The sequence below is a fragment of the Apteryx rowi genome, unplaced genomic scaffold (genome assembly GCF_003343035.1).
Source record: "Apteryx rowi isolate R43461 unplaced genomic scaffold, aptRow1 scaffold_138, whole genome shotgun sequence".
Classification (NCBI taxonomy): Eukaryota; Metazoa; Chordata; class Aves; order Apterygiformes; family Apterygidae; genus Apteryx; species Apteryx rowi.
This window is the reverse complement of record NW_020447619.1, coordinates 1,309,390-1,333,891: the sequence shown is the minus strand read 5'-3', so window position 1 is coordinate 1,333,891 and position 24,502 is coordinate 1,309,390. Positions and strand designations below refer to the sequence as shown.

Genomic DNA, 24,502 nt, shown 5'->3' with positions numbered 1-24,502 from the left:
TTGAAAATATTTTCATTTTAAAAATCAACAGAACTCTTTGTATTTAATGGATGTAGGTAATAGTGAAGTCATGTAATGTTTTGACATGTTTGGTTTTTTTATTTTGGGATGGTATTAAAGGTAGCTACTGAATTATTTGGATTGAGAGATCATTTGTCTAGGAAAATCTAAGTTGGTTTAAAGAGATACATTTTCTGTGTGTATGTGTATATATATATATTATTCTTGTGCTAAAAACCTTGCTGACTTTGAGATCATATTATCTTCTCGCACATCTTTTTGGCATTCTAATCAGTACTTACCAATATTCTGACTTTTCTAATGTCTAAAATCAAATTTGCCCTTATCTTACTTGCATGAGTATGAAACTTTTGGGCCTTTAAAGCTTTCAATTTACTATGTAGATTGTTCATGCATAATTTGTCTCTCTGATTTTTAGTGTTTCCCTGTTGTAAGCCTCATGGTGTTTCATTTGTTTTATCTCAGGGGAAGGCCTTTCAGCCTCCCGCCACTCTTTACGAACAGGTCTCTCTGCCTCAAATATTTCCCTGAGAGGAGAAAACCGTTTGTCTCTTCTTCTCAATTACCTTCTTCCTTCTTCAAGAGCTGGAACCCCGGCAGCCTCAAGGTGTACAACCCCCGTAACTACCCCTCAAAACACACCACCCTCCAGTCCTACCTTCAGCCACCTGCCAACCACAAGTGCCCAGCCAAGTCCACTTCAGGGCAAGGAATTGCTGGTATCACCTGCCAGTGACGATATTCCTTCAGTAATAATCCACCCACCTGAGGAGGATTTAGAAGTGCAGGAAAAGAAGACAGAGGATAATATTGACAAAACACCAGGCAACTATCAAAACTTAAGCTGTCCATGTGTGATGCTCTCTGCATCTGGATCACTTGCATTGTGATGTTATTAGCACATAGCTTGGGCACAACTGAATATGATAACTGTTACCTCTGCCTGCATGTTTTATTTCTTCTCAATTGTGACTGTTTTCTTGTTTGGCATTCTTAACTTTTTTAGCTTTTTAGCTAAAGCCAGCCAAAGTATTCTTTAATTAACCTTAATATGTGTAATTAAAAAGGATTTTTTAAAATCAGTCATATATAATCAAAATGTCAAAAATGGTGGCCTTTTCCTTTCACTTACTTCAATCCATGTCAGTTCCCCCCCCACCCCCCCCTCCTTTTTAATCATCAGTGGATGTAGTAATATTTTAAACATGTGTTTGTTGTCCTGAGGTATCTATAGTCTAAGATATAGTGAAGTATTGGAGAGGAATAAGGAAAGAATGAGGAAGGCTGCAATAATCTGTGTTGTTGGTAGCTGAGTTGTATTATGAAGTCTTTGAGCAGTTTTATTTTTGCTTTTGTGCTATTACAAACCAGGGCTATTAAAAGCAGTAGTAGTTTATGATGAAACTGGCAGATTCAGTTTATTTGTAACTGATTGCAGGTAGCTTTCTGCATCGGAGGCTTCATTATTGTTTTGTTGTGTTTGATAAGCTAAGGGAGTGTAAGGTAAGTAAGAGTTTATAATCATAGGTCAGAGCTCAGCAATTTATTAGTTTGCTAGGCTATTATTCCTTCCATGTAAAAAGACAGATACATTGAAAGAAAGAGGATGAAAAGTTGTGACAGTTTCTTTAATCATTTTTTTATTAGATGTTTCATAACTCATGCATTATGCATGCTGTTATACTTTTTCTGCTTTTGCAAAATACCACCTACTTAAAGACTTTGGGATTCTCCTGGCTAAATCTTGTTTTAAAGAGATCACTTTTCTTTTTAGCCTCTAATGGGCTACTCCTGGATTTTTTTTTTTCTTGTAGAAATGTATCTTGCCAAAATCTGTCTTGTATGTTTGTCTGCTTATGTGTKTWTWAAAAAAAAAAAAAAAAAAAAAAGTGAGCAGTTTTCACTCAGATCATCAGTGAGGCTTTTCTTTGCTTCCTTCCTCACTTGATAAGACAGCATAAGCTTTAAAAATTATGGAAACTTAGTTTCACCAGAAGTACTGCAAAGTGTCTGGGTATGTGAAAAACTTTTTTAAACAGTTGGAGATATATATATATATATATATATATACACACATACATATATATATATATATATATTTTTTTTTTTTGGCCTTTCCAACATATCTATTCATCTCCAAGCCAGAATCAGTTTCCGGGTGAAAAAACACACAGTCACATACAGCAGTGAAAGCAAGCTGACAGAGAAAAGAACTGTTATCTGCCTTTTCACATTTTGCAGGCAAGTCACTAAACAGCAAACTGTGTTGTAGACTATCATCTGGAGGTGGAGTAGGGGCCCCTTCTTTGCTTAAAATTAAAAAAGCCAGCAAAAAAGTCTTTCTTTGCCTTCCTTATGGGAAATTAAGAGAATTTACATAAAGATCATTCTCATGGGTGATCTTTTAACGGTATTTAAAAAACAAAAGTAAAGTAACAGATGTAATTGGTTTTGCAGTTCTCATTTTTCTACTCATCGGACAGGAATGACAACATGCCAGACCCAAGATCTTTAGAACCCAAGAGAAAGCAAGCAAATGAAGATGAAATACTAGATTGTGTTGTTATCGCTATTAAAGCTTTCCACCACCATCTCCAAGTTGCTTTCAGATTGCTTTTGTGCCTTGAGAGAATGTTTTTTATAAAGGAAAAATCTGGAAAGGATGATTTCCCAGTTCATCCATAAAGGTCTTTCCAGAGAAAGACCAATAAAAGAAGTCAGGAGATTTATTGTTTTTTGGTGTGTGGTTTTTTTTTTTTTTTTGGTTTAGTTTGATTTTTCTCCTTTTAATAGAAGAAATCGTATGACCACAAAAAGATGTGTTTTCCTTTGAAATGTCTTTGAAGATGTTCTCAGATTCTGGCTTCTGGGCTGTGACTGGACTGATGCCTATCCTGGGAGACAGACCCAGAAGGGAACCCACATGAGGAAGTGTTCTTCCTTGTCAAAAGAAAATTTCTCTAGATCCATWTCATTAAAGATAATGGCCTGTACTTCCTCCCTAACAATTCAGAATTTTGCACCCTGAATACCTTTTCACACCTTAATGATTGTGTTGGATTTGCATCCTGTGAGCATTAGGAACTGTGGTAATTTTGTAATAAATGACTTCTATTTGGCATTCTTCTATCCTTATCCTTGTGCTAGACAAAATTTTTTTTTTCCCCTCTTTATATGTAGCTGGAAGGTTACTGGACTTCATGTGAAAGAGGGAAGGGACACATTTTCAGATAACTACTTGATTTTTGTCACCCAGTTATCAGTTTTATAATAAGTCATCCCAGGTGAAGGGTTCTCTTCAGTAATTTTTGTTTCTTTTGTCATCTGTTCAAGAACAGCTTTTGTTTTTCTGTCTTTGGAACCATTGAATAATGATTTCCATAGGTAGAGTTGGGAGGAGAGCTATGTTACAGCTAAAGTTCAAGACTGTTAATTCACCAGCATCATTAAATTTTATTAATGTCTATGAATAACAGCAGTCTGCTTTAGCAGATAAATGTGTTAAGGGGTCTTTGTTATTTATTGAATGTATTTAAAACTTAATAAAAGTAATATAATATTTAGAACAATTTTGTTCTTAAAATAATCTACTTAGTGAAAATAGGAATTCAGAAATGTTTGCGTGTTTGCCTACTAGGAATAAACCATTCAAAATTTTTTTTCACATAAGACTTCATAGGAATTTATTTAAAAAAATTATTTTTTATTTCCTCAAACATGATTGTGATATGATTTTCCTTTACAAGTTTTCTTTTTCATAAATTTTGCATATATGCACCTAATTATATTGGGACAGTCATGCTTAGGTGCTGAACTCATCTTCTTTCCCCTGACAAAGTTTTCTTGTCTACTGAAGCAGAGATATGGGAGGCAAATGTCTGTGTTCTTCTTGCTTCTTTTTCTAGTAGACCTTTTATATTAGATTTTTGTGAACATAGTATTAAATTAAGCCAAAGTGACTAGAAAACACATTTGATCTTTTGTGAAGGTGTCATTGGAAAGTACTTTATCTTGGATTATTTTATGAGGTTTTGAGACTGCTTCAGAGTTTCAAGTATAAAAGAGCTCATGGAAGCACTATAGGAGCACTTGCTCAAGACTCATTCCACAGTTTTCTTTCAAAGGAAACAGGTGTGCACTTGCATTACAACATTAAGAGTACTATGCACTCTTAATGATTTCCTCAGTACTTTAGTAAGACTATGGGAATTTTTGCCTCAATCTGGAAAAGCTACTAGGTAGTTGCCTTTTTAGCACTAACCTCTGAATTAGTATTTACCAAATTGGAGAAGAGAGAGGAATAAGTTCTATTATTAGTCTGAGATTTGAGGAAGAGTGTTTCACTGTTAGAACTAATGTTTTTATTCCACATTTCGCTAAAAATATAAGGTGATTCATCAGTATAATGCAATGCAATATCATACAGAGATGCTTGCTCAGGTCTGAAGCAAGTAAGCAGTATTCTCATATGAGCACAGCATTGCATCCAACTCTTAGACAACAATAAGGAAAATCATTTATACTTAGTTTAAATTGGACATATTCCTGTATCAATGCTAAGAAATATGAACCTTGACTGTTACTGTTTGGGGAAATTTTGAAAGCAACCTTTTGAAAGAATCAATATCACTTTAGTACTGAAGTAGTAAATTATCCTTCTGCTAGTATGTAGAAGTCTAGGGATGAAATTGAGACCACTGTTTCTATGCACATTTGAGAAAACATAATGCAAAACTTGTATTTTTTTTTTTTTCCAACTTCCACTGATCATGCATGTTGGGGTTAAACCAGGTAGGTTGGAGAAATGGCCAGTAGACTTGCTCTCTATCTTCCTTTTGATTGTCTTTCCACTTTTCATTCTAGTGTCTGCTTGCTCTTATTCATGGGACACTCATGAAAAGAAAAGTTCAAAATGATGCGTTATTACTTACCTTTTATCAATCACAAGCCTTTTATTGCCTTTATTGTTACGTGGGGAAAAATGTGAAATGACCCTGTGATTATCTGTATATGTACTTTGATGTCCCCCTCACTCTTCTTCTCCAAAGAATTTCTAGCATTTCTCTTCTGTCTCTAGATCTACAAACATGTTGTAACATCAGTGTAACATCTCATACAATTAAATATTCAAACAGCTAATTTGACAGGTGGTTGATTGTAGTTAGCTATTCTTGTGAACAATGCATACATCTCAGAGCAGAAGGATAGAATGTGATTTTTTTTTTTTTTTTTTTTTGGTTGGTTTAGCTTACTGAAAGTAGTATTTATATAGCACTAGGTAATTACTTGTACATATTAGATTTCACAAAGGAAATTATGGCTTATTAACTTCTTTTGATCTTTTTGCTTCAGGAAAAGCTACCCATATCATATGTATTCCTGTGACCTAGAAGAATGAAAGTGCTAAATGCTCCTTGAGTTTTTTTAAACAAATTTGGAGAACAAGTAAAGTGAATTCAGCTGTAATTTGGAATGTTAAAAAAATTAAAAAATGTAAAAAAAAAAAAAAAAAAAAAAGTCAAATTGTTAAATAGTAAACATGGAGGGAGGCCACTCTATGTTTCCAGCAGATAGCCAAAAAGTAACCAATGAGGACTTTGGTTTTATTTTGACTAGAGTGATGTTGACCTTTACAACAAGCATTTAATATGTTATACAAAGTTCAAACTTCAGGGTTAGTCTAGATGTGGTTTTGGAAGCATGTTAAAGCATGTTTATCGCCACATCTAAAAGGTCTAGTATAGACAAGCAAGGCAAAATACACTTCTAGAGCACATTAAACTGAACAAGGAAAAGCTCTGTAATCCAAAAGATGGTATTTCAGTTTGGTTATACATGCCCAGACCAGCTTTTAAATGCTAGCTGGTTAGGGATGACTGTGGCAACATGGAATTCAGTATATGAACACCTGTGCTGCTTTCTTGTGTGTGTGTGGTGTTGTGGTGTGTGTTTTTTTTTTACCCTTCAGTGAACCTGCAATTCAGTGTTGTTAGTAGCTTGGCAAGCTACATAAAACTGCTATGTCTTAGTGCAGATATTAGAGGGATGCTGTACATTTAACTCAGTAACTTCACTGGAAGTGCCTTCTTAGCTAATGTGTTTGAGACCCCCTTTTATATAGTATTATCTGGTCAGATCTGTAGTTGGAGCTTCAATTGGTTTATTTAAATCATGGTTTGCAAGCTGTTGACCCTTCCTGTGCTATGCTACTTGTACAGATGTAGCTACCCAACTGGGGTATCATCTCTAATACTCATAGCCTGAGACTTTTCTAGACTTTTCACAATTGGAATACCCACTACACAGCAAATAGGCAACAGAGGTGTTTGCTTTGGGTATTTGAGGACTTTTAAATATAGTGAAGATGCTGTCTACCAAGTACTGGGGTGGTTAAGACTGAATGTTAACACACGTTTTTTCTCTTGGCGCCCCTCCCTTACCGCCCTTAAAGTCACTCTTCTGGTGACTGTTCTGCAAATGGCCATCATTTAGGCAACATCTTATTTTTTCCATTATGTCAAAATTTTTACCATAATGACTTTTTAATGTTGCATTTATGATACTAATGTAGGGCACTTTTATTCAATAACTTGCACATTCGCTTTGAGCAAGCTGCCACATTGAGTTTTCGTAGTGTTGCATACTTGGTTCGCTCTAAACGTTATTTTGAATTTATCTCCTTTGTTTTAATTTAGGGCTATTAGCATCTCCACAGTCAGCACCTGGGAATTTAGACACTGGGAAATGTGGAGATGTTAAAGGTACTGGAACAGGAGGAAGCAGAGAAAACAGCACCGTTGATTTTAGTAAGGTAAATAGCACTAAATGTATTAGGATTCAGCACAATGGGATTATGTTTAAAAAAAAAAAGTGGTGGTTGTTATTGCTGTCTTAGTTAAGTATGACTTGTATAAGTGTCAGAAGGTGGCATAGGTTAAATGTGTCATATGTTTTGATAGTCTCCCCAGTGGTACTGATCTTTCTATTTCATTAGGTGATCTTTTCAGTATTTTGGTAACTTGATGAGTATGGTCACTGTACTTTCTCATACAGAGGGAGATATTTTCAGATCTGCTATAAAGACTCTTATGAAAAACAATTTTATAGATGGTATTTTAAGGTTTTCTTCTAGGACTTGCTGTTTTTTGGGGGAGGCAAAGGGGGCTTTTAAAGGGGACTTGTTTTGCACTTCTAATGAGTTTGCTGCACAAAAGCTATTGCACATCTCAATCATTAGGAGTGTATATTATCACTTTCTGAAGCAAACCTTGTGTATTACTGTAAATCCTTTCCGTTTCTTTTATGATTTAAATTTGCTGGGCAAGTTCCAGCCTGGCTGTTATTATAAAACTCAGTTCTGTAGTGTCATCTGTACTCTGAAAGATTGTAAGAAAACTGGTTTGCCAAGTTAAATAATTGCACTTAAGCAAAGGTAACTTACACTGTAGTTCTCATCTACTCATGGCAGGTGCCATTTATTCCTGCTCCTCTGTCACAGTTTTTATGTTTTTGCTTGGCCTGTCCTTCTGTACACCTGCCTTGTCTCCTGTTGGGCAGGAGTCAGCCTCCTGGCACTGTAGTTGTGGCACACTTGGTATGGGACTCAAGAGGCCATCTGTAAGTTCTCTAGATAGCAGTGTGTGTGTGCATATGTGAACAAAGAGTTCATGTACTGTACCGTTTTCTAATGCTCTTCTGTAATTATATACAGAAACAGAAGTTTACCTTTTCAGTTATCTTTTTTATGGATGAAAAACATAAAAAATTCTTTTGCAAAACTATACCTTTTCTAACATATGAAATATGAAGCCGTGAAATAACTAGCTACATTCTAGAAAACGTGTAATTACATGGACTCTCCTTAGTTAATTGTGCATAGGCTTGTTAAGTTATGTGCTATCATAGAATGTTTGTCATGATAAGTAATCTTAAAAAGGTGGTTATGCAGTTTGGAGGCTTTTAGTATATAATAGGTAGTAGTAATGCTAACTTCTAGAAAATAGTTTAATAGATGGCTGGCTGACATTTTATACATATGTTTGTCTTTTTATGTATGGTGGGATATTTTATTTGCTTTTACATTTTTCTTTATGGAATAAATGTTTGCTAAATACTGATATATTTAAAATTATGTTACAGAATTTCTGCTAAGGGGAATAAACACTTGTTTCATCTTTATATGAATAGGTTGATATGAACTTCATGAGGAAAATTCCTTCAGGAGCGGAAGCATCAAATGTGTTAGTGGGAGAAGTAGATTTTTTAGAAAGACCTATTATTGCATTTGTGAGGCTCTCCCCTGCTGTGCTCCTCTCAGGTCTCACAGAGGTTCCAGTTCCTACACGGTAAATAAATGCCCAGAAAGCTGGGTTTTACTTATACAATAAATTAATGACGTTTAAGATTTCAAAAAGAGTACATATCAAAATTTAGATGATAAACTCACCGAGTCAGGAAATGTAACTTTTGTCTAACATGTTGCTGGTCATTTGCTGCAAAATTTGTAGTAATGAGATCTGCCCTAAAATTCTTTGAATGCTTTAAATATAAAAAATAATGCTGTCTTAAGCAAGCATAAAAATTGAAACTGATAGATGACCTGAAGAAAAAGCAATGAGTCTTCCAAGCCTGTGTTGCCATTTTAAAGATGGGCATGAGGAGTGTTATAGTTCCCTTAGCTGCAGCACAACATGATGGGAGGAAGAGTCCACTGAGCCTGAAAGTCTGTCTAGTGTGAAACACTGTTCTTTATGTAAAAATTTATGTCTAGATGAATAATCTAGATGGTGAAAAAATTTATCTTTTGGATTATATACCCAGATCTACATGATTGACACTGCGGTAACTAATCTGCAGCTGATAGGCTGAATCTGTTCTGAATCTGCCAGAACATGTCATCCAGCTCRCCCCCTGCCATACTGTCTCGTGTGTCTTGTGACCACGTGTGACTGTGTATATTTGTCACATGACCAAAATGCAAGTGTCATGATGAGGATCCCAGCTCATCTCTTCGTGACAGGACTTACACATACCTCAGTCCTAGTGGAGAACAAACACTTCATTTTCCATGCATGTTGATGAATTGGACTGTTCTATGGTGTTTGACACCTATTTTTGATTTTTACATTTTTGATTTTTATGTTTTAAAATGATCATAGTGCTTGTTTATCTTCATGGTTTTCAGTGTATGTACTCTAATGAAAAGTGAAAATAATTTTGCCAGTATTCTTTTAAAGGGATGTGAGAAATTTCAGAGAGTAGTTGACATCTGTGCTCGTAATGTTTCACATGAAATTCATAAGTTTGGGTAAGCAAAATATTGTAGCTAAAATTATCCCGTCCTGTTTTTTTCAAAATAGTGAAAAGTTACAGATTGGAAATAGCAAACTTGATTTTGAAGATGCAGTCTCAATTTTGGTGTGGGTAGTCAGCTTGCAAAGAAAGAATAATGTTGAGATTTTTATACTGTGAAGTGAAAAAAGCGCTACTTTTTTCAAATGTGTTGAACTTAGGAATTTCATATTCATAGAGTGTAGTAAGAAGGTTGTGAAAAGAATTACTGAGGCTGACTCTTTGATTATATCCTTTTGTTTATAAGATCATGGTCCCGTTTTTATTAAAAAAAAAAAAAATTGTGAAAATGATTGTGGTTGGAAATGGAGACCACCTGGGACCATGCGCTGTGACCCATCCCTTGGTTGGATTCCTTCCCAGTTACAAGACCAAAATGTCTTGTAGAGTGTCACTGTCACTTGTTAGGTGTCCAAAATGCAGGTTCCCTTCCTTTCCACTGACACAGGACCAGGCTATGCCTATATGGGTATAGCCAGTGTGTTTCCTGAAATGCATCTGTGCATCCATTAGGTGACATACCTGGACATAGCAAGTGAGAGGGGTGTAACTCCCGTGAAAAGGTGATCAGCAAAGAGGCTAGAGAACAGGTCATATAGCTCTAAAAACCTTTGTCAATGAGAGTGTCAGAAAGGCTGTAATCCAGAGGAAACTTTCATTGGGCTCTAGCCTGTGGATTTCTGTTCCAATTATAGCATCATACCTTGCTGAAAAATTAGGCTTAACTAAGGTTTCAGAGTAACTTTGGTTCAGTATTAAAGTTTCAGTAATGACTTTGAGGCTTGTCTTAGTCTTGCAGCAGTCTGTAAGATCTGAAACTGTGAAGAACAAATTTTTACTTCATCATCAAATTTTCTTGAAACATTAGTTTGAAAGAATTCTCTGATTATATTGAAATGAGCCAGCCCTATTGATTTGTCTCAATTGTTTCCTCCATAGATTTTTGTTTTTGTTGCTGGGACCAGCAGGCAAAGCACCGCAGTACCATGAAATTGGAAGATCAATAGCTACGCTTATGACAGATGATGTGAGTGATGTATTTCAAACACATGTAGTTAAAGAAGTCTAGAATAATGTATTTACTGACTGCTTTTAAATATATCCTGGAATGACAGGTTAGAGAAAAGGAACCAAACTGGTTAAATGAAGAACAATAAAAACTCGTTTTTTTCCCCCCAGTTCAGTGAATTAGATAGTGGTAAATGAATTTTTTTTCCCTTGCCTTTCTTGTAGAAATCCTAAATATATTTCAGAAAAGATATTCTAGCCATGGTTTATGGATTTCATTTTCCTGCTATTAAACAGAAATATATCTGATATGAAGCACACAGCAAGCTGCATAACTATTTAGGACAGAAGATTTAAGAATGCATGCAATTGAGTCATCACAGATATTTTTAGAAAAGCAGGATCGAATGATCAAAATCAGAATTTTATTAGGCATTGACTAAGTATTTATTAGGCTTAGAGCTCTGGTGGACAGCCTTAAAGAGCATAGGGGAATCAGGACTTTTTAAAACAATTTCTTATCCTACTGAGCAAAATTAGGATGTTGTTCCAATTTTGACTTCGGATTGAGCGCCACCTACTGAATCCCTGATAATGAATAGGGTGAACTAGTAGAAATTTTAGTATTTCTTTATGCTGGAGCAGTTTTAACTTTGGAAATTTAAACCAGAAATTGGTCATTTCATAATTGCTTAGTTAGCACATGATACAGTATTTGTTCTGAATGAGAACTGAATCTTAACTTAATTTTAGTTGCAGCTTCTAATTTTTTAAGTAGACCAATTTTTAGCAGTGCTGTAGATCATTGAAATAGAAAATTTTAATTGCTCACTGGTCTAAAAAGACCTACATAGGCTTAAAAGTTCTAATATATGGTTATTAGAATTCATGGTCAGGTCTTTGGAGACAAATAGTTCAGGTTCCAGTATGTGTAGAGGCAATTTAGGATAATCTTCTGGAACAATTTTTAATACCAAAATTAACAATGTTGTTCTATATAAAATGCAGCTTCAGAATTCAGGGATTGTTTTGTTTAAATACTGCCTGTTTTAGTTTTAAACCATCAATTCAAAGTTTGTGTGGTTGTGGTCTTTGAAACTGAGTGTAGTTTTAATACTTTTTTTTTTTTTTTTTGAGTAGTAGAAGGAAATGAGATTGCTTTCATGTGTTTAAGTCTTCTAGAATGAATTAAACTAGAGGATATATAGTATATAAATAAAGTTCTTAACAATTTGTGTTTTGGTTTTAAGATTGTGTTAATTTTTTTTCCCGATTTAGCACAGTACAGTGACATTGTGACTGTAGTGCAGAATTATCTTGGCAAGAGTACATTACTCTGATTTACTGAATTCTGAAGATTAACTTTTTTATGAATTTTAGAAATAAATTCAATATTCCTTTTGAGGTTAAAACGTAGAATCCTTATTTTATGTTCTGTAAGGTTGTGCATATAGATAGTTCTTAATGCAAAAGTATGTGAATAAAGTAAAAGCCTGATTATAGAGGGCCTTTAAAATTTTTTCCCATCTCATTCCTTTTTAAAAATAATTTAGTGTCTCTTGTCATCCATTCCTCTTTTAAAAATAAATAATTGAATGGTGGGTACTTTCTCCTTATAGGTTTTCCATGATGTTGCTTATAAAGCTAAAGACCGAAATGATTTATTATCAGGAATTGATGAGTTCTTAGACCAAGTGACAGTCCTGCCTCCAGGAGAGTGGGATCCATCTATACGAATTGAGCCACCAAAAAGTGTTCCTTCCCAGGTAAAAAAAAAAAAGGGGGGGGGGGCAGATTGGAAATCCACTAGCTAGGCCCAGTAATTTTTATTTTGAAAGCATTATTTCCAAATGCAAGTTAAAACATACAAAAATGTATATTGAGTATGAACTTCAGTAAAGTATCTGAAAAGCCAAAGCATTCTTTGGAAGAAAAAGTGGATCATTCATTTAAGAGAAAAAAAAAATGTGTTGAATCAGTATCCTGATTTTTTTTCAAGTAAACTGTATTTATTTCTGTAATACTGAAGTGAGTTTGTCTGTGATCTAAGTGAGTTGGTCTGAAATTGTAGCTGGGTCCACAGTATGAATGTGATTATTAATCTAACAGTGGTCAGAAGAACCTTGTACTACTTACAAAAACTTTATTTGCATACAGCATTGGCTGAAAATCATTTTGATGCTGTATATTGTCTAGCAAATAATGTTTACAGGAAGTTTATGAAATAGATGAAAATGGATCACGTTACTCATTTGTGCTACAAGGCTTAGAATGAGAGCCATGGGGAGGTTGGACCTCAGAGGGACTCGGACTTCTTTCCTCTCTCCCCCCTTATAACTGAGGGAATTCCTGCTGCAAGGATCAAGTGTAAGAGAAAGTAGTACTCTTGATTCCGAAGGGTGATGTTGCTGTTGAATTATGTGATGATTTGGGAGAATGGATGGAATATAAAGGGGGTGACAGCAGTGCAGTTTATCTCATAAATAGCATGAAGCTGCCACTTTAATTTGTTTCCAAACTAAGCATGGCTAAGGCTTTTCAGGAATGTAAGCTTGGCTGAGAATTTTGAGGCGCTCATGAGCTTGCTGAAAGAGGAATGACTTCTCATTTATACATCAAATGTATACTGTATTTGTTATAAAGCAAGGTCAGTGTTTGTTACAAATGAGAGGCCTCTACTCTGGCTGGGGGGGAAATTCTTGGCTTTCTAGGCCTTGTGACCATTGTGTGGTCTTGAAAAGGCAGACTTTGTTTCAGCGTGTGTCAGGGGAGATATTTCCTCTGGAAATACGAGAGATGAATTCCATTGTGCAAGGCACTGGTAAGATCTTTTTTGGAGTGTTGTACTAGTGTTGTTCTAGTCATCTGTATTCAACAAAAGATGAATTTGGCAAATAGAGGACTGCTGATAAGCTAGAAATATGGAAAAGTCTTAAAAGGCTTGGAGTGTCTACATACTTGGTTTGAATTATACTTTTTTTTAGTGTAAGAGCAGTCTTGAAGTATGCTTTTCTTTTTTCTTTTTTTTTTCTCCTCCGTAGGAGAAAAGGAAGATACCTAAGTTTCCAAATGGATCTACTCCTACAGGAGAGACTCTCAAAGAAGAAGGCCATCATGCTGGACCTGAACTTGAGAGAACTGGAAGGTGTGTTCACTTCCCTAAATACTAGTTACCACAGAGAAATAAAAGTGAATAAAAGTAAATCTTCACAGTTTTTAATGATGACATTTTAGCATAAAAATTCATGGTGTAAGAGTCAGGGCGCATCCTTTCTCCTTTTCAAGTGTTGGGTTCTTGCCTATAACTACCGGTCTGCTTAAAGCATTTTCAAACCTGTGGCAATATTTCTCAACACGTTTGTGAAGGTTTTCATATATGATGCTGCCTTATTTAACTAACTGACTTTTAAGAGTTGTGGTTTTTTATTATTATTATTTTTAATTATTGAGAGCATGCAGTTGTCATAATGATAGCAGAAATATACAATTTTCAGTACTGGGCTAGGTACTGAAAATTTCCATTAATGCAAATCCATTTTATTAAACAGGTACGAAATGGAACAACAAGGAATATTAAGTGGGAAAAAGTACTATTTTGTTCAGGTTTCTTTTAGACCTGAAATAAAATTGGAGAAATTTATTTCAGTTGCAATCCTCTGTCAATTCTGAAATCCTTGTCAAAAAATCCACAACATTAGAAATACATCTGGATAAAACTGAAACTTAATGTCTCATCAGATATGAGAGTAGAGGTTAAATCAGCTGAGAAATTCTGGAAAAGATGTACAGAGTTGTTATACCCAGAATGATAAGCTTCCAAATAAAATGCATCTTTCTCATTTATTTGCAAGAAGGACAAAGATTTGTATTGATTTTTACCATTTTGGCTTAATTATGCTAATTTCTTGGCTTATTTCATGCAGTATGTGGGACTAAGTTCATTTTTACCCATAGAATTATCTCTAGATAAGACTACTGGTTTTTTGTAGGAATGGAATAATTTTTTTTTACTAGTCCTTTGTAATCCACACCAAACTACATGTTTTGTAGGTACAAGCTTTACCTAATATTTTGGATATGGGCCTTGAAAATTTTTAGAAGCTACCAAAAATCTTTTAATTTCTTGCTAATGACTGCCCAGTTAAATTGACTTACATATGTTTGTTTTCATATTTCCCATTGTAAAATTTCTCAGCGTTCAAAACTTTTCCACTGTTAAAGATGATAGACCTAAATTTATTTATAAACCTAACCATATGTATGTAGAGAATTTGGATTAAAACTAAAGCTAAAACTGCTTATTGGAGTTTTGATATTGAAAAGTATTAATGCAGTTGTCTTGGTTGAGCCTTAGCATATTTCTTACATGCATATTCCTTGTTCTGAAAATCATTAGACAGATTTGTCTTGTACATATATTTCATGAAATCATTTGCAAAGATGTTTTTTTCATTATCTAGCCCATTATATGCAAAAATACCTAGCCAGCTTTTAAAAATATGGATAATGACCTGCTTGACTGTATTTTTGAAAACTACCAAATCAGAATTGATAAAATTCATTTACATTTTAAACTGTGTTATGCCCATAGTTCTGAACTAGCTAGAATCCTTTAGTGTACAGTTTGACGAGTTTCATCTCACCTATTTAGGCTTTTTGGTGGTTTGATACTTGACATCAAAAGGAAAGCACCTTTTTTCTTGAGTGACTTCAAGGATGCATTAAGCCTGCAGTGCCTGGCCTCGATTCTTTTCCTATACTGTGCCTGTATGTCTCCTGTAATCACTTTTGGAGGGCTCCTGGGAGAAGCTACACAAGGCAGAATAGTGAGTACAAAGAATCGTAGTGGCCAGGCTTTTAGACCTTCAGAGGCAAGTCACTGTGTGCATTTGTCTCATTTATTTACACTTGTATTTGAAGAATTTACCCACAGCACTTGATTAGCCTGCCCAAAAGCAGATCTTCCCCCAAAAGGTAATTGCTGTGGAAAATGTGGGGAACCCATGTGAACAGGAGAAGATGCACAGTGGAGGTAAAAAATGTTTATCCTGCCTTACTGGATGAATAGCTTTATGAATTGAGAAAGGGCTTGCATTGCCTTCTTTTTGGCTGCTTCAATAAAAATAATGAATAGCAGTAAAGGTGCACCATCCCACTAGGCCTGCTTTAGGCAAAGTCAGAGGCTCAAGGTGGATAGCCAAGAATATGTACTGGCCTTGAGTAGTAGGCCTATGAGGATGATAATGCCTACATTGTATAGGTAGAGAAAGTACATTGTGTGTTTAAGTAATGGACAAAATATATGCCTTCACTAATGGTATTTTCTTATCAATAAAAAGATGGCTAAGGTTTATGAACAGAAAATACTCTTCATTGTAAACGACCTGAATATAAATGAGTAAACTCATAAAATGTTGGTAGTGTTAATGTTGAAGAGTATATAACACCAAACGCCTTTTTAATCAAAATACTTGGTTGTGCTTTGTATATTTTGGAGTAGGGAAAAAACACTTACATCCGCAATTTTAGTAAGTTAGCATTTGTGTCAGCTGGCTTGTGACTAAACTAATTTGAAGTGTATTTTCTGTTTTTTAAATCTATTGCAAAAAATAAGGCTCGATCTTTTGTGGGAGGGGAAGGATATATTCAGAAACTTCCTTTACAAATTCTAAGATTCTGCTGAAGCTTGTAATGGTGCTATGAAATTCTTCATTATACTTCTCAGATCAAATTTTGAGCTTGTAATATATTAGAATATAGTTCTCAGTTGTATCTCCTGCAAATAATGCAGTTGACTTGGATATTTATTTACTGATGTAGCACTTCAAGCTCATAGCAAATGCAGAAATATGTTGTGTCTTTTCTGTGCACTCTTTTTGCCCCTCTAATTTTAGGAATAGGTTTTCCTGTGGTTATCAAAATGTTGATGTAATTTTTGAATGTACCTGTGTATAACTACAAAAATTGCTCCTTTTTAAAGCTTGCTTCCTAAATACCTTCTTTCTTTTAGCTATCTGGGATTGTTTGCGGGTTTGTTCCTGCCTTCAGATACTTGGTGTGCATCATTTGAATATAAAATTTAGTTACTGCACACACATGTTCAAGCACAGTAGCTGACTTTGTAAGGTACACAGTTTGTGTTCAGACCTTTTCCTCGTATTCCCAGAGGTCATCACCTCCACAGCACTCCCTGTCCCTGCCACCCTGATAGAGAGCCCCAAGGTTAATGCATTGACTAAGCAAAAACGCTAGTTCAAAGGTAATAGCTGAACAAGAGACTGGGTTCACAATATATATTTTTTTCTAATATAATGAACAAAGGACTGGTGTTCTTATTTTTAGCGACCCCAGTTCAGTAAAGCATTTTGCCCCATTTTAGAAGCTTTCCTGAACTGGGGTTTAACCTTGCATAATTTTTGTTTTCCCAGGCTTGCATAATTGCAAAATAGCAAATATTTTCAAAAATGTTATCGGGAACTCTTTAATCTATAATTCATGACTTCTCACAATTTTAAGTGGTGTAGTTAACTATTAAAGTAGATTTATAATCATTTTAGGTTCTAGAAAGCCCTGCCTCTCTTTTCTGAGGCGCATTGTAACTTTTTTTTTTTATGGAGAATATTCTAGAAAACATGTTATTCAAGAACTGAAATAAGCATTTTACTTCAATGAAAAGAAATGCATTACCAGGTGGGACATTGGTTTACTGTTCATCTATTTATGGTGTCATGTATACATAAACTGATATTGTTCAGTAATTTGCATCCCCCCTCTCCCATCCCCTTGCCCATCAGGTTTTTTTCTTTTGTAATACTTGGTTGACTGATGCAGGTTTGGTACAGCACACCGTATCATGTTTTGGTACAGGTATGTTGCAGTATATACTTTTTTTATATTTACAGAGACAGATAATTTTTTTCCATTTCCTTAAACCACATATTGAGTAGACCTTTTATCTTTAATAACTGTTGCTATGTTTTTCCTCCATCGCTAGCAGAACTAGTAACTTGTTCTCAAACTTATGGATAGCTTTATGTTTCTCAGGAGTGAAGCTTTCCAAATCTTTTATCCATGGTATTGTTACTGCAAAACTGTGTTAGATTATTCTTGTGTCTCAAATATCAATATTGGTTTTAATGTTTTTACATCTTGTCTTGTTTCTAAGTTAATGCATTTTAAAACTATATTTATGCAGATGTGGTGTTAAATGCTAACCTGAAAGGCAGCATAGTTACAGCGGTTTCTTTTCTCCCAAACAGAGTGCAATAGAGTCTCTCTTTGGAGCCTCGTTAACTGGGATTGCCTATTCTCTCTTTGCTGGGCAACCTCTTACTATTTTGGGGAGCACCGGACCAGTTCTAGTATTTGAAAAAATATTATTTAAATTTTGCAGGTAAGTGATGTTTGTGTTAGCTTGATGCACTTTCTAAATTTCCAGCTTACTCAAATACTTTTTTAAAGCAGGCATCTTTTAAAAGTGAAAGTCCATGAAGATGCAAAGAGAATGACGAGAAATTGTGATAAGCCCGTGGCTTAGCCATAGCTTGAGGCACGGGTGGGCCTTAATAAGAAAAGCAGTGATCAAGAAGTGGTCAGGATGTAACTCAAAATGATGTTCTGACTGCGTGCGGGAGTCGGCTTTAATTCTGAAGGGATTAGTCTACCCTCCAGGAAGACTTATCTAGGTAGTCCTGGAAAGAACATCCTTGTAGTACCTCCCAAGCTAGATAACTGCACCCTGAATTCTAGAAATACCTTGCAAGGGTAGTCTACCTTTGGTGGAAGATGAGATGGAAAAGTTTTTGCTTCCCTCAAAACTGCCCTCCAGAATGAAAGAAGTGATGAATTACAGGTCTTGGCCTCAGAATCTGTTTTCAAGTAGGACATGATATAGATGATTTTAGGCTCAATTAAAGGTTTGTTTCTTTTTTTTTACACAGAGACTATGAGCTTTCCTACCTCTCCCTGCGAACTAGCATTGGTCTGTGGACTGCATTTTTATGCATAGTACTTGTAGCAACAGATGCCAGCAGCCTTGTGTGTTACATCACTCGATTTACTGAAGAAGCTTTTGCAGCACTTATATGCATCATATTTATTTATGAGGCACTGGAAAAGCTTTTTCATTTGGGAGAAGTGTATGCCTTCAATATGCACAATGATTTGGATAAACTGACTTTATATTCGTAAGTATCAAATTTCTATTCATTAGTAAAATATGTAAGGAAACTTTTTTGTATTATAGCAACATACCATTTATCAAACTACAGTGTGTGCCTCTTTCCGGGAGGGTAGGAGGAAGGCTGGGGGTGGCTCTGGGTGTGAGAAACCTCAGAAAAATTCTGTTCGGGATGAAGTGGAATTGAATTTTCTGTGATAGCTTTGGATGGTTGGAAGGGATGAGGGGCTGTGACAGCTGCCCGTTCTGTCTGATTAAACCTTGATTAAAAGCCAAGCTGTTCCATTAGCTGGACAGGAATCCTGTCTCGCCATTTCCAGAAATCAGGATGGATTCTCCCACTTGGGTGAGGATTATTGCCAGATTGCTGGGGCATAGCCTGAGGTGAGARGAGTTTGGGTAATGAGAGCTTCTGCAACTTTTGTGGGCTAGGAAGGGGAAGTTAACATCTTTAAGCAACATTGTTTTCTACTGTAGGTAGGGGGGGAAATAATTGACTTTTTAAATTTATTTTTTGTAAGACAGAGGAGAACAACAGTACATACAATAGAGTCACATTTTCTCCTCTGTCCTGCCTCAGTAGAACTAAAGGTTCTACTGATCAGTAATTAGCTGTAAAACTATCAATACTAAAATAACTTTATTTTATTTAAGGAATATAATAAGCAAGATCTTGCTAAACCCTTGCAGGGGAAAAAAACTGCTCAGTTCACGTAGTTTAAACCAAATCAGGATCAAGGACATTGATTTTTATTAACACATAGTGAACTGTCAATCAGTGACCTATACATTCAGGATCAGTAATACAACAGATAAACCACAATGCAGACACTTATGAAATGTCAGTAAGCACCTAAAATTTTTTAAATACCTTTCTATAACTAATCCCCAAAAGTTCTAATCGCACACACACCCATACCCATATGTACCACCCACCCTGGACGTGTGGGTTACAAGCACACAGCATCTTTGAGGAGTACGTTTTCTTCTGCTAGTGCTCCTTTCCTGCTGGAGATGTGGGTGCTCCAGCTTTACATGGACCTGTGCTGCTCCCTGCAATCTGTTAAGTCACATGCTGGTGAGAAGGCCCCCCATGAGGTCCCATTTGCACACCTGAGGTGGGAGTCCCTGCTTGTTGCACCCCGCTCTGTCAGTCCCTAGCTAGAGGACAGGCTACTCAGGGTGTCCCACGGGGTGGCTGCTTTGTCTGGCAGAGGCAGAGAGCGGAGTGACTTCTGGCAGTGTCAAGCCAGGTTTTGCCTACTGATGTTGCCACTTCAAGGTCTCTCATTATTATTACAAACTTTTATGCTTCTTTTATACTTCTTTTCAGAGTGATTCCTTCTTTTTTTCAAAAGTTTCTTGTTGTTCTCTTGTTAATGTTTAATCCAGCTAATGATTGTCATCTTCCTCTTCAACATGACCAGTTTGGGGCAAATGCTCTGTCAGACTGCTTTTTGTATTCCATTCACACATGGTATTTTTACACTCATTTTCCTGTCTTAACTGTTGTTAAGATGGGAAATGTCCAGGCCATTTTACCAAGACTGGGCCATGGGAGTGCGCTTGCACTAACTCTTCCTAATTTCCCCTATTTTCCTTTCTCTTGGCTGTTCATCCTTCTGTTTTGTTGGCTGTAGGACTCGTCGGACTTCTCTGTGAGCAAGTTAAAATCATCTGACAGAAACTGTCCAGTGTGTGTGTAGGTCTCCCCGCATCTCCTGCCTCCCAGTTGTGTTCTGCCACACTAGTGTAGGCAGACCCATGTGGGTAGAGAAGGGAGGGTATGACAGCTTTTCGTGCTCCTTGGTTCAGCTTTTTGAGAAGTCACACTTGTCTTTCTGGATGTGCCATGAGCTTTGTTATCGTTTTGTTCTGTATAGGAAGGTGTAGAAGATCTGGCCTTTTAAAATTGCTCCTGTTTGTTGTGCTACCCACCCCTGCTTTGGGGAAGGGAGTGCGGAACAAACATCTTCAGCTAAAAGAGCCAGAAGACAATCTCAAATACAATTCCGTTTCCTGTTTTTCTTTCTTTTCTTGGATTTCCACTTACCTACTTGCTGATATTCTTAATCCTTATTGTATTTCTTTAGAGATTTGTCTGTCAGCTCTCTTTCAGCATGCTGGTTCTTGTTACTGCACTGATGCAATGATTAAAGATGCTTTCTTTTCCTCTCATCATACCTATTATTGTAACCCCTTCCTCTTCTGAGGATTCTTAAGTTATTCTTGGTTTGCAGCTAGCTTATACAGAGTATTGCTTTTCATCCCACTGTGCATAAGAGGAATAATTGCTTTTCAATCTTCTACTAATTTTTTTTGCTGTTATTTTAGGATTAAATTATCAAGAGAGAACATATACTTTTTAAACTTTCTGTTTTATCTTTTTACATCTCCTCAGCATTGTGCTTTGCACATCTAGATACTTTTTGGCCATCCATATCTAGTACTTTTTTCTTCTCTCCCTTCATGCTATCAGCATGTAAGTTTGTTCTTTCACAGTTCTTCTTTTCTGTTTTTCAATATCAGTGCTTCTCCTAGAAAAAGGAATTTCGTCTGAGACTTATTTCTTGCTTTATTATCTGATTCTCTTCCTTTATATAAATATTTACATGTTAAGCTTACAGTCTGGAGTACTTGAATAGCTTTACTTGAAAACAATATCCTACTAAATCAGTTTTTAATGTGTTGGCTTTTTACCGAGGTGTACTTGTGTCAGCCTGTCTGACCCAAAGGGTTTTGCAGTCCAGAAAGTTTGAGAATCACTGCAGTAGGTGCACTTTGAAATGTACGCTTTTTTAAAATTTTAAATCTTAGACATATTACAGTTATTTTAAATCTTAGACATATTTGCTTTTACATCTTCAGTTAGCCTATTACATACTCAAATATTGTGTCTTAATTTAGTCTGACCAGTTTTGGTTACATGTAGATCAGAAGGCATGCCAAATATAAAATAAATGGCTGACTCTACCAAGATTTTAGAAAGCAAAAGATCCGTAAACTTGTAGGGGCTAGCAATATGTCTGGTTTGAAAAGCAACTGTTGAAATTGAGTCATCTACACCAAATTTTTAAATATGATGGTTCAGGTCTCTCTAATCCACGCTTACTTTGGTGTAAAATGGGTGGGACTAAGTGGATTTTGACTCATTGTGGGATGGTATGCTGTTGTAATCTTAAAATCTTAGTTTGTATACAGTCATAGAAAGATACTTATGGTGGTTTAGCCCAATGATGTAAAAATCTTTACAAATAATACAGTATATTTTAGTCTGTTTTTTTGTAAAATTTAGGTTTGCGATCTTAAAGATTTTTACTTGTACTGCAAGGACAGTGTCTTCCTGAACATGTGAAAATCACTAGTTTAAAACAGTTTAAATTACTGTTTTGTGATGGAGCAGTCTATAATATTCTAAATAAAAATAACTTTTGAAACTTTTTATAGGAGATTTTCTGCTTTTTGTTAATATTTCTGTGGATTATTTTGATGGCACTCAAAGCTGGCTGAGCAGGGAAACTGAAACTGCCTACATCGAGCCAATTAAAGGGCAAAGAGACAAGGGAGAAGCATCCTTCTCAAACTTCAGATACCCTACTTGAAGTTATTACAGTTTTCTTCCTTGCTTGCTTCTCCTTTCCAATTTAATGATACTATGCGTTTAAATAAAAAAATTGGTATATGTCTTAATATAAGTTCCTTGCACATTTTAAATTTAAACCTTCCTCTTAATTTTTTTTTTTGAAATCCACTTTTATCCCAGATTGTGTTCAGCAATTCTTTCTAATGATTTTTTTCTTTGATTTTCCCCCCCCCCCCCCCCCCCCCAAAAAAATGTCCTATTTCATTTCACATAAGGAGGGGCTGTTTACTCTCTTTCTTTCATGGAATGTTGCATTAAACTCTTAAAGTTTTTAAAAAATTACTTCAAATCAGCACATTATTCTTTTATATGCTTAAAAGCGAACTTTTTCAAGAATGGGCAACTCCTTGTAAAGTTCTGAATTTACTTTTTTTTCTTCAGGTGCATGTGTTCTAAGCCTCAGAATCCTAGCAATGAAACTTTACTGATGTGGGGGAGTATGAATAAGTCTGGGGAAACTATAGCATGGAGTAACCTTACTGTTTCTGTAAGTATCTAAAAGCTTAAAAAAAATATATATATATATATATATATAAATAAAAATATAAAAACCCAAACCCCACACAATACCACTCTTTTTTAATTATTATTTAAGGTCTTTCTCAATTTGAACATCAACTGGTTTCTTTGAAACTGTATTTTGAACACTGCTGTTTTTCCCACAACGCTTTAAGCTGAGGGAATTGCAGTCATTGTACATCCTATGAGTGAGTCCATGTCAGTAAACACTGATATCATAAATAGCTGTTTGAGATAATCACTTTATTCCTGGCAGGCAAAACAGTCATCTTTGTGAAGTGCGGATGAATATACAGAGCTGAATAAACAGGGGATTGCTTCCTTCAGTTTTCTGAAAAGGAAGGGTAAATATTTTTAAGAAGATGTAAAGATGGAATCTGGAGTTAAAAGTGCGGTAGCAGACATGTTTCATGGTTTCATATTAGATGTTAGTATAAAATTACAAGAAAATGAGAGAGACTGCCAATAAAAATTGATTGAAAGAAAATAATGGGTTGGAAAACTGAAGATTAAAAGAAAAAGGGGAGGATTATTCAAAGAATAAACCTTAAAATGTTACCTTCTGTACTGGAAGTTTCACAACAAAGCTGATTTTGTGGGTAGGTGGAAAGGAAGAACATTATCACTTGGAAGTAGCACTTGGAGACCTTTAGAAAGAAACATTTTTTGCTGATTGGTTATTCCTTGGGTGGAGTTCAGTTGCCTAAACACAGACATTTACAGGCCTTTGAATGCCCTGGCATGTCCCATCTGGCCTCCACCTGCATCTTGAAGGATTTGGATCTACTATAGATTTTGTGTTGCATTTGCCAGCTTCATGTGGATATTTTTGATATCTTAGGATATTTAAAATGGCAATAAGATATCTGTGTATGGGCTCTTGTGTCAGAGCCTCTGGGTATCTGTAGTCATGGAAAGCAGGAAGTGTTTCACACAGCAAAAATACTATGAAAAACTTCAGTTTTCTCTGTGTTTTTTAGATTCTTTAGTGTTTATCATGTCCCACCAATGTTTCCTAGTCTACCACACTCACCCAGGAGGGCAGTTTCTCATGAACTTGGTTTTCCCACTTGTATATAACTTCCATGTAACTTTTTATTCTCTTAGAGAGATGGAGGTGGTCCAAGATTTGGTGGTGCTTAGAATCAAAGCCAATTGTTTAATGGGAGATTTTTTTCATATGTTAAATTTTTGATAAATTAGTCTGTTTAAAGACCTAGGCTGTGGATATGCTATTTTCAACTATTTGATTTATTCGCTTGCTCTTTCCTTGTACTCTTCCTATGTGTCTACTTTAATTCTTTGCTTTGCACTTCATTGAGCTTTTTGTGTAGGGATCCTCTGTGTTTGTTTCTGTTTTTCATTCAGATTTGTTATTTATGATGTTTTACTAATTCATTAGAAATTAATTTATTACTGTTCTGTTGCGTTAATCTTATCTTCTAAGAATTTGTTTCTCCTTCATCTGTATCAAGACAAAGCAAACCCAAGAATAAAGAGGTGAGAGAAACTAGGGAGAGCTCATTTTTGTCTTCATCAACTTGAGAGTTGATGTTGGATGGTCTGATTTTCCTGGACTTAGTCCTTGGCCTTTATTTACAACATTCAGTGTTCTTATGCTTTGAGAAATAGGACAGAAATGAGGTGAATATAAACAGGTTGTTCCCTGTTGGGCACCTCCTAACATTTTGGCCTCCTGAAATATCAGTGGTGGCTATTGTGACTCTTCTGGAACAGAAAGCACACAAATCTTTGGCGTTTTTTAACTTTTTATGAAATAG

General features: G+C 35.7%; 1 protein-coding gene across 4 annotated transcripts in view; it reads left to right on the top strand.

Moving 5' to 3' along the window:
• SLC4A7 (solute carrier family 4 member 7) overlaps positions 1–24,502 on the top strand; it is a 95,953-nt gene that overhangs the window by 59,332 nt on the left and 12,119 nt on the right. For 3 of the 4 annotated variants that reach the window (XM_026057295.1, XM_026057294.1, XM_026057296.1), the window contains 9 exons: positions 6,717–6,832; positions 8,209–8,366; positions 10,312–10,399; positions 12,000–12,146; positions 13,422–13,525; positions 15,032–15,206; positions 17,640–17,773; positions 18,321–18,566; positions 22,584–22,689. In XM_026057295.1, coding sequence (XP_025913080.1) covers positions 6,717–6,832; positions 8,209–8,366; positions 10,312–10,399; positions 12,000–12,146; positions 13,422–13,525; positions 15,032–15,206; positions 17,640–17,773; positions 18,321–18,566; positions 22,584–22,689 — 1,274 coding nt within the window. Of the gene's footprint in view, positions 1–486; positions 847–6,716; positions 6,833–8,208; positions 8,367–10,311; positions 10,400–11,999; positions 12,147–13,421; positions 13,526–15,031; positions 15,207–17,639; positions 17,774–18,320; positions 18,567–22,583; positions 22,690–24,502 lie in introns of all 4 variants that reach the window. The other variant, XM_026057297.1, reaches the window with a different exon arrangement.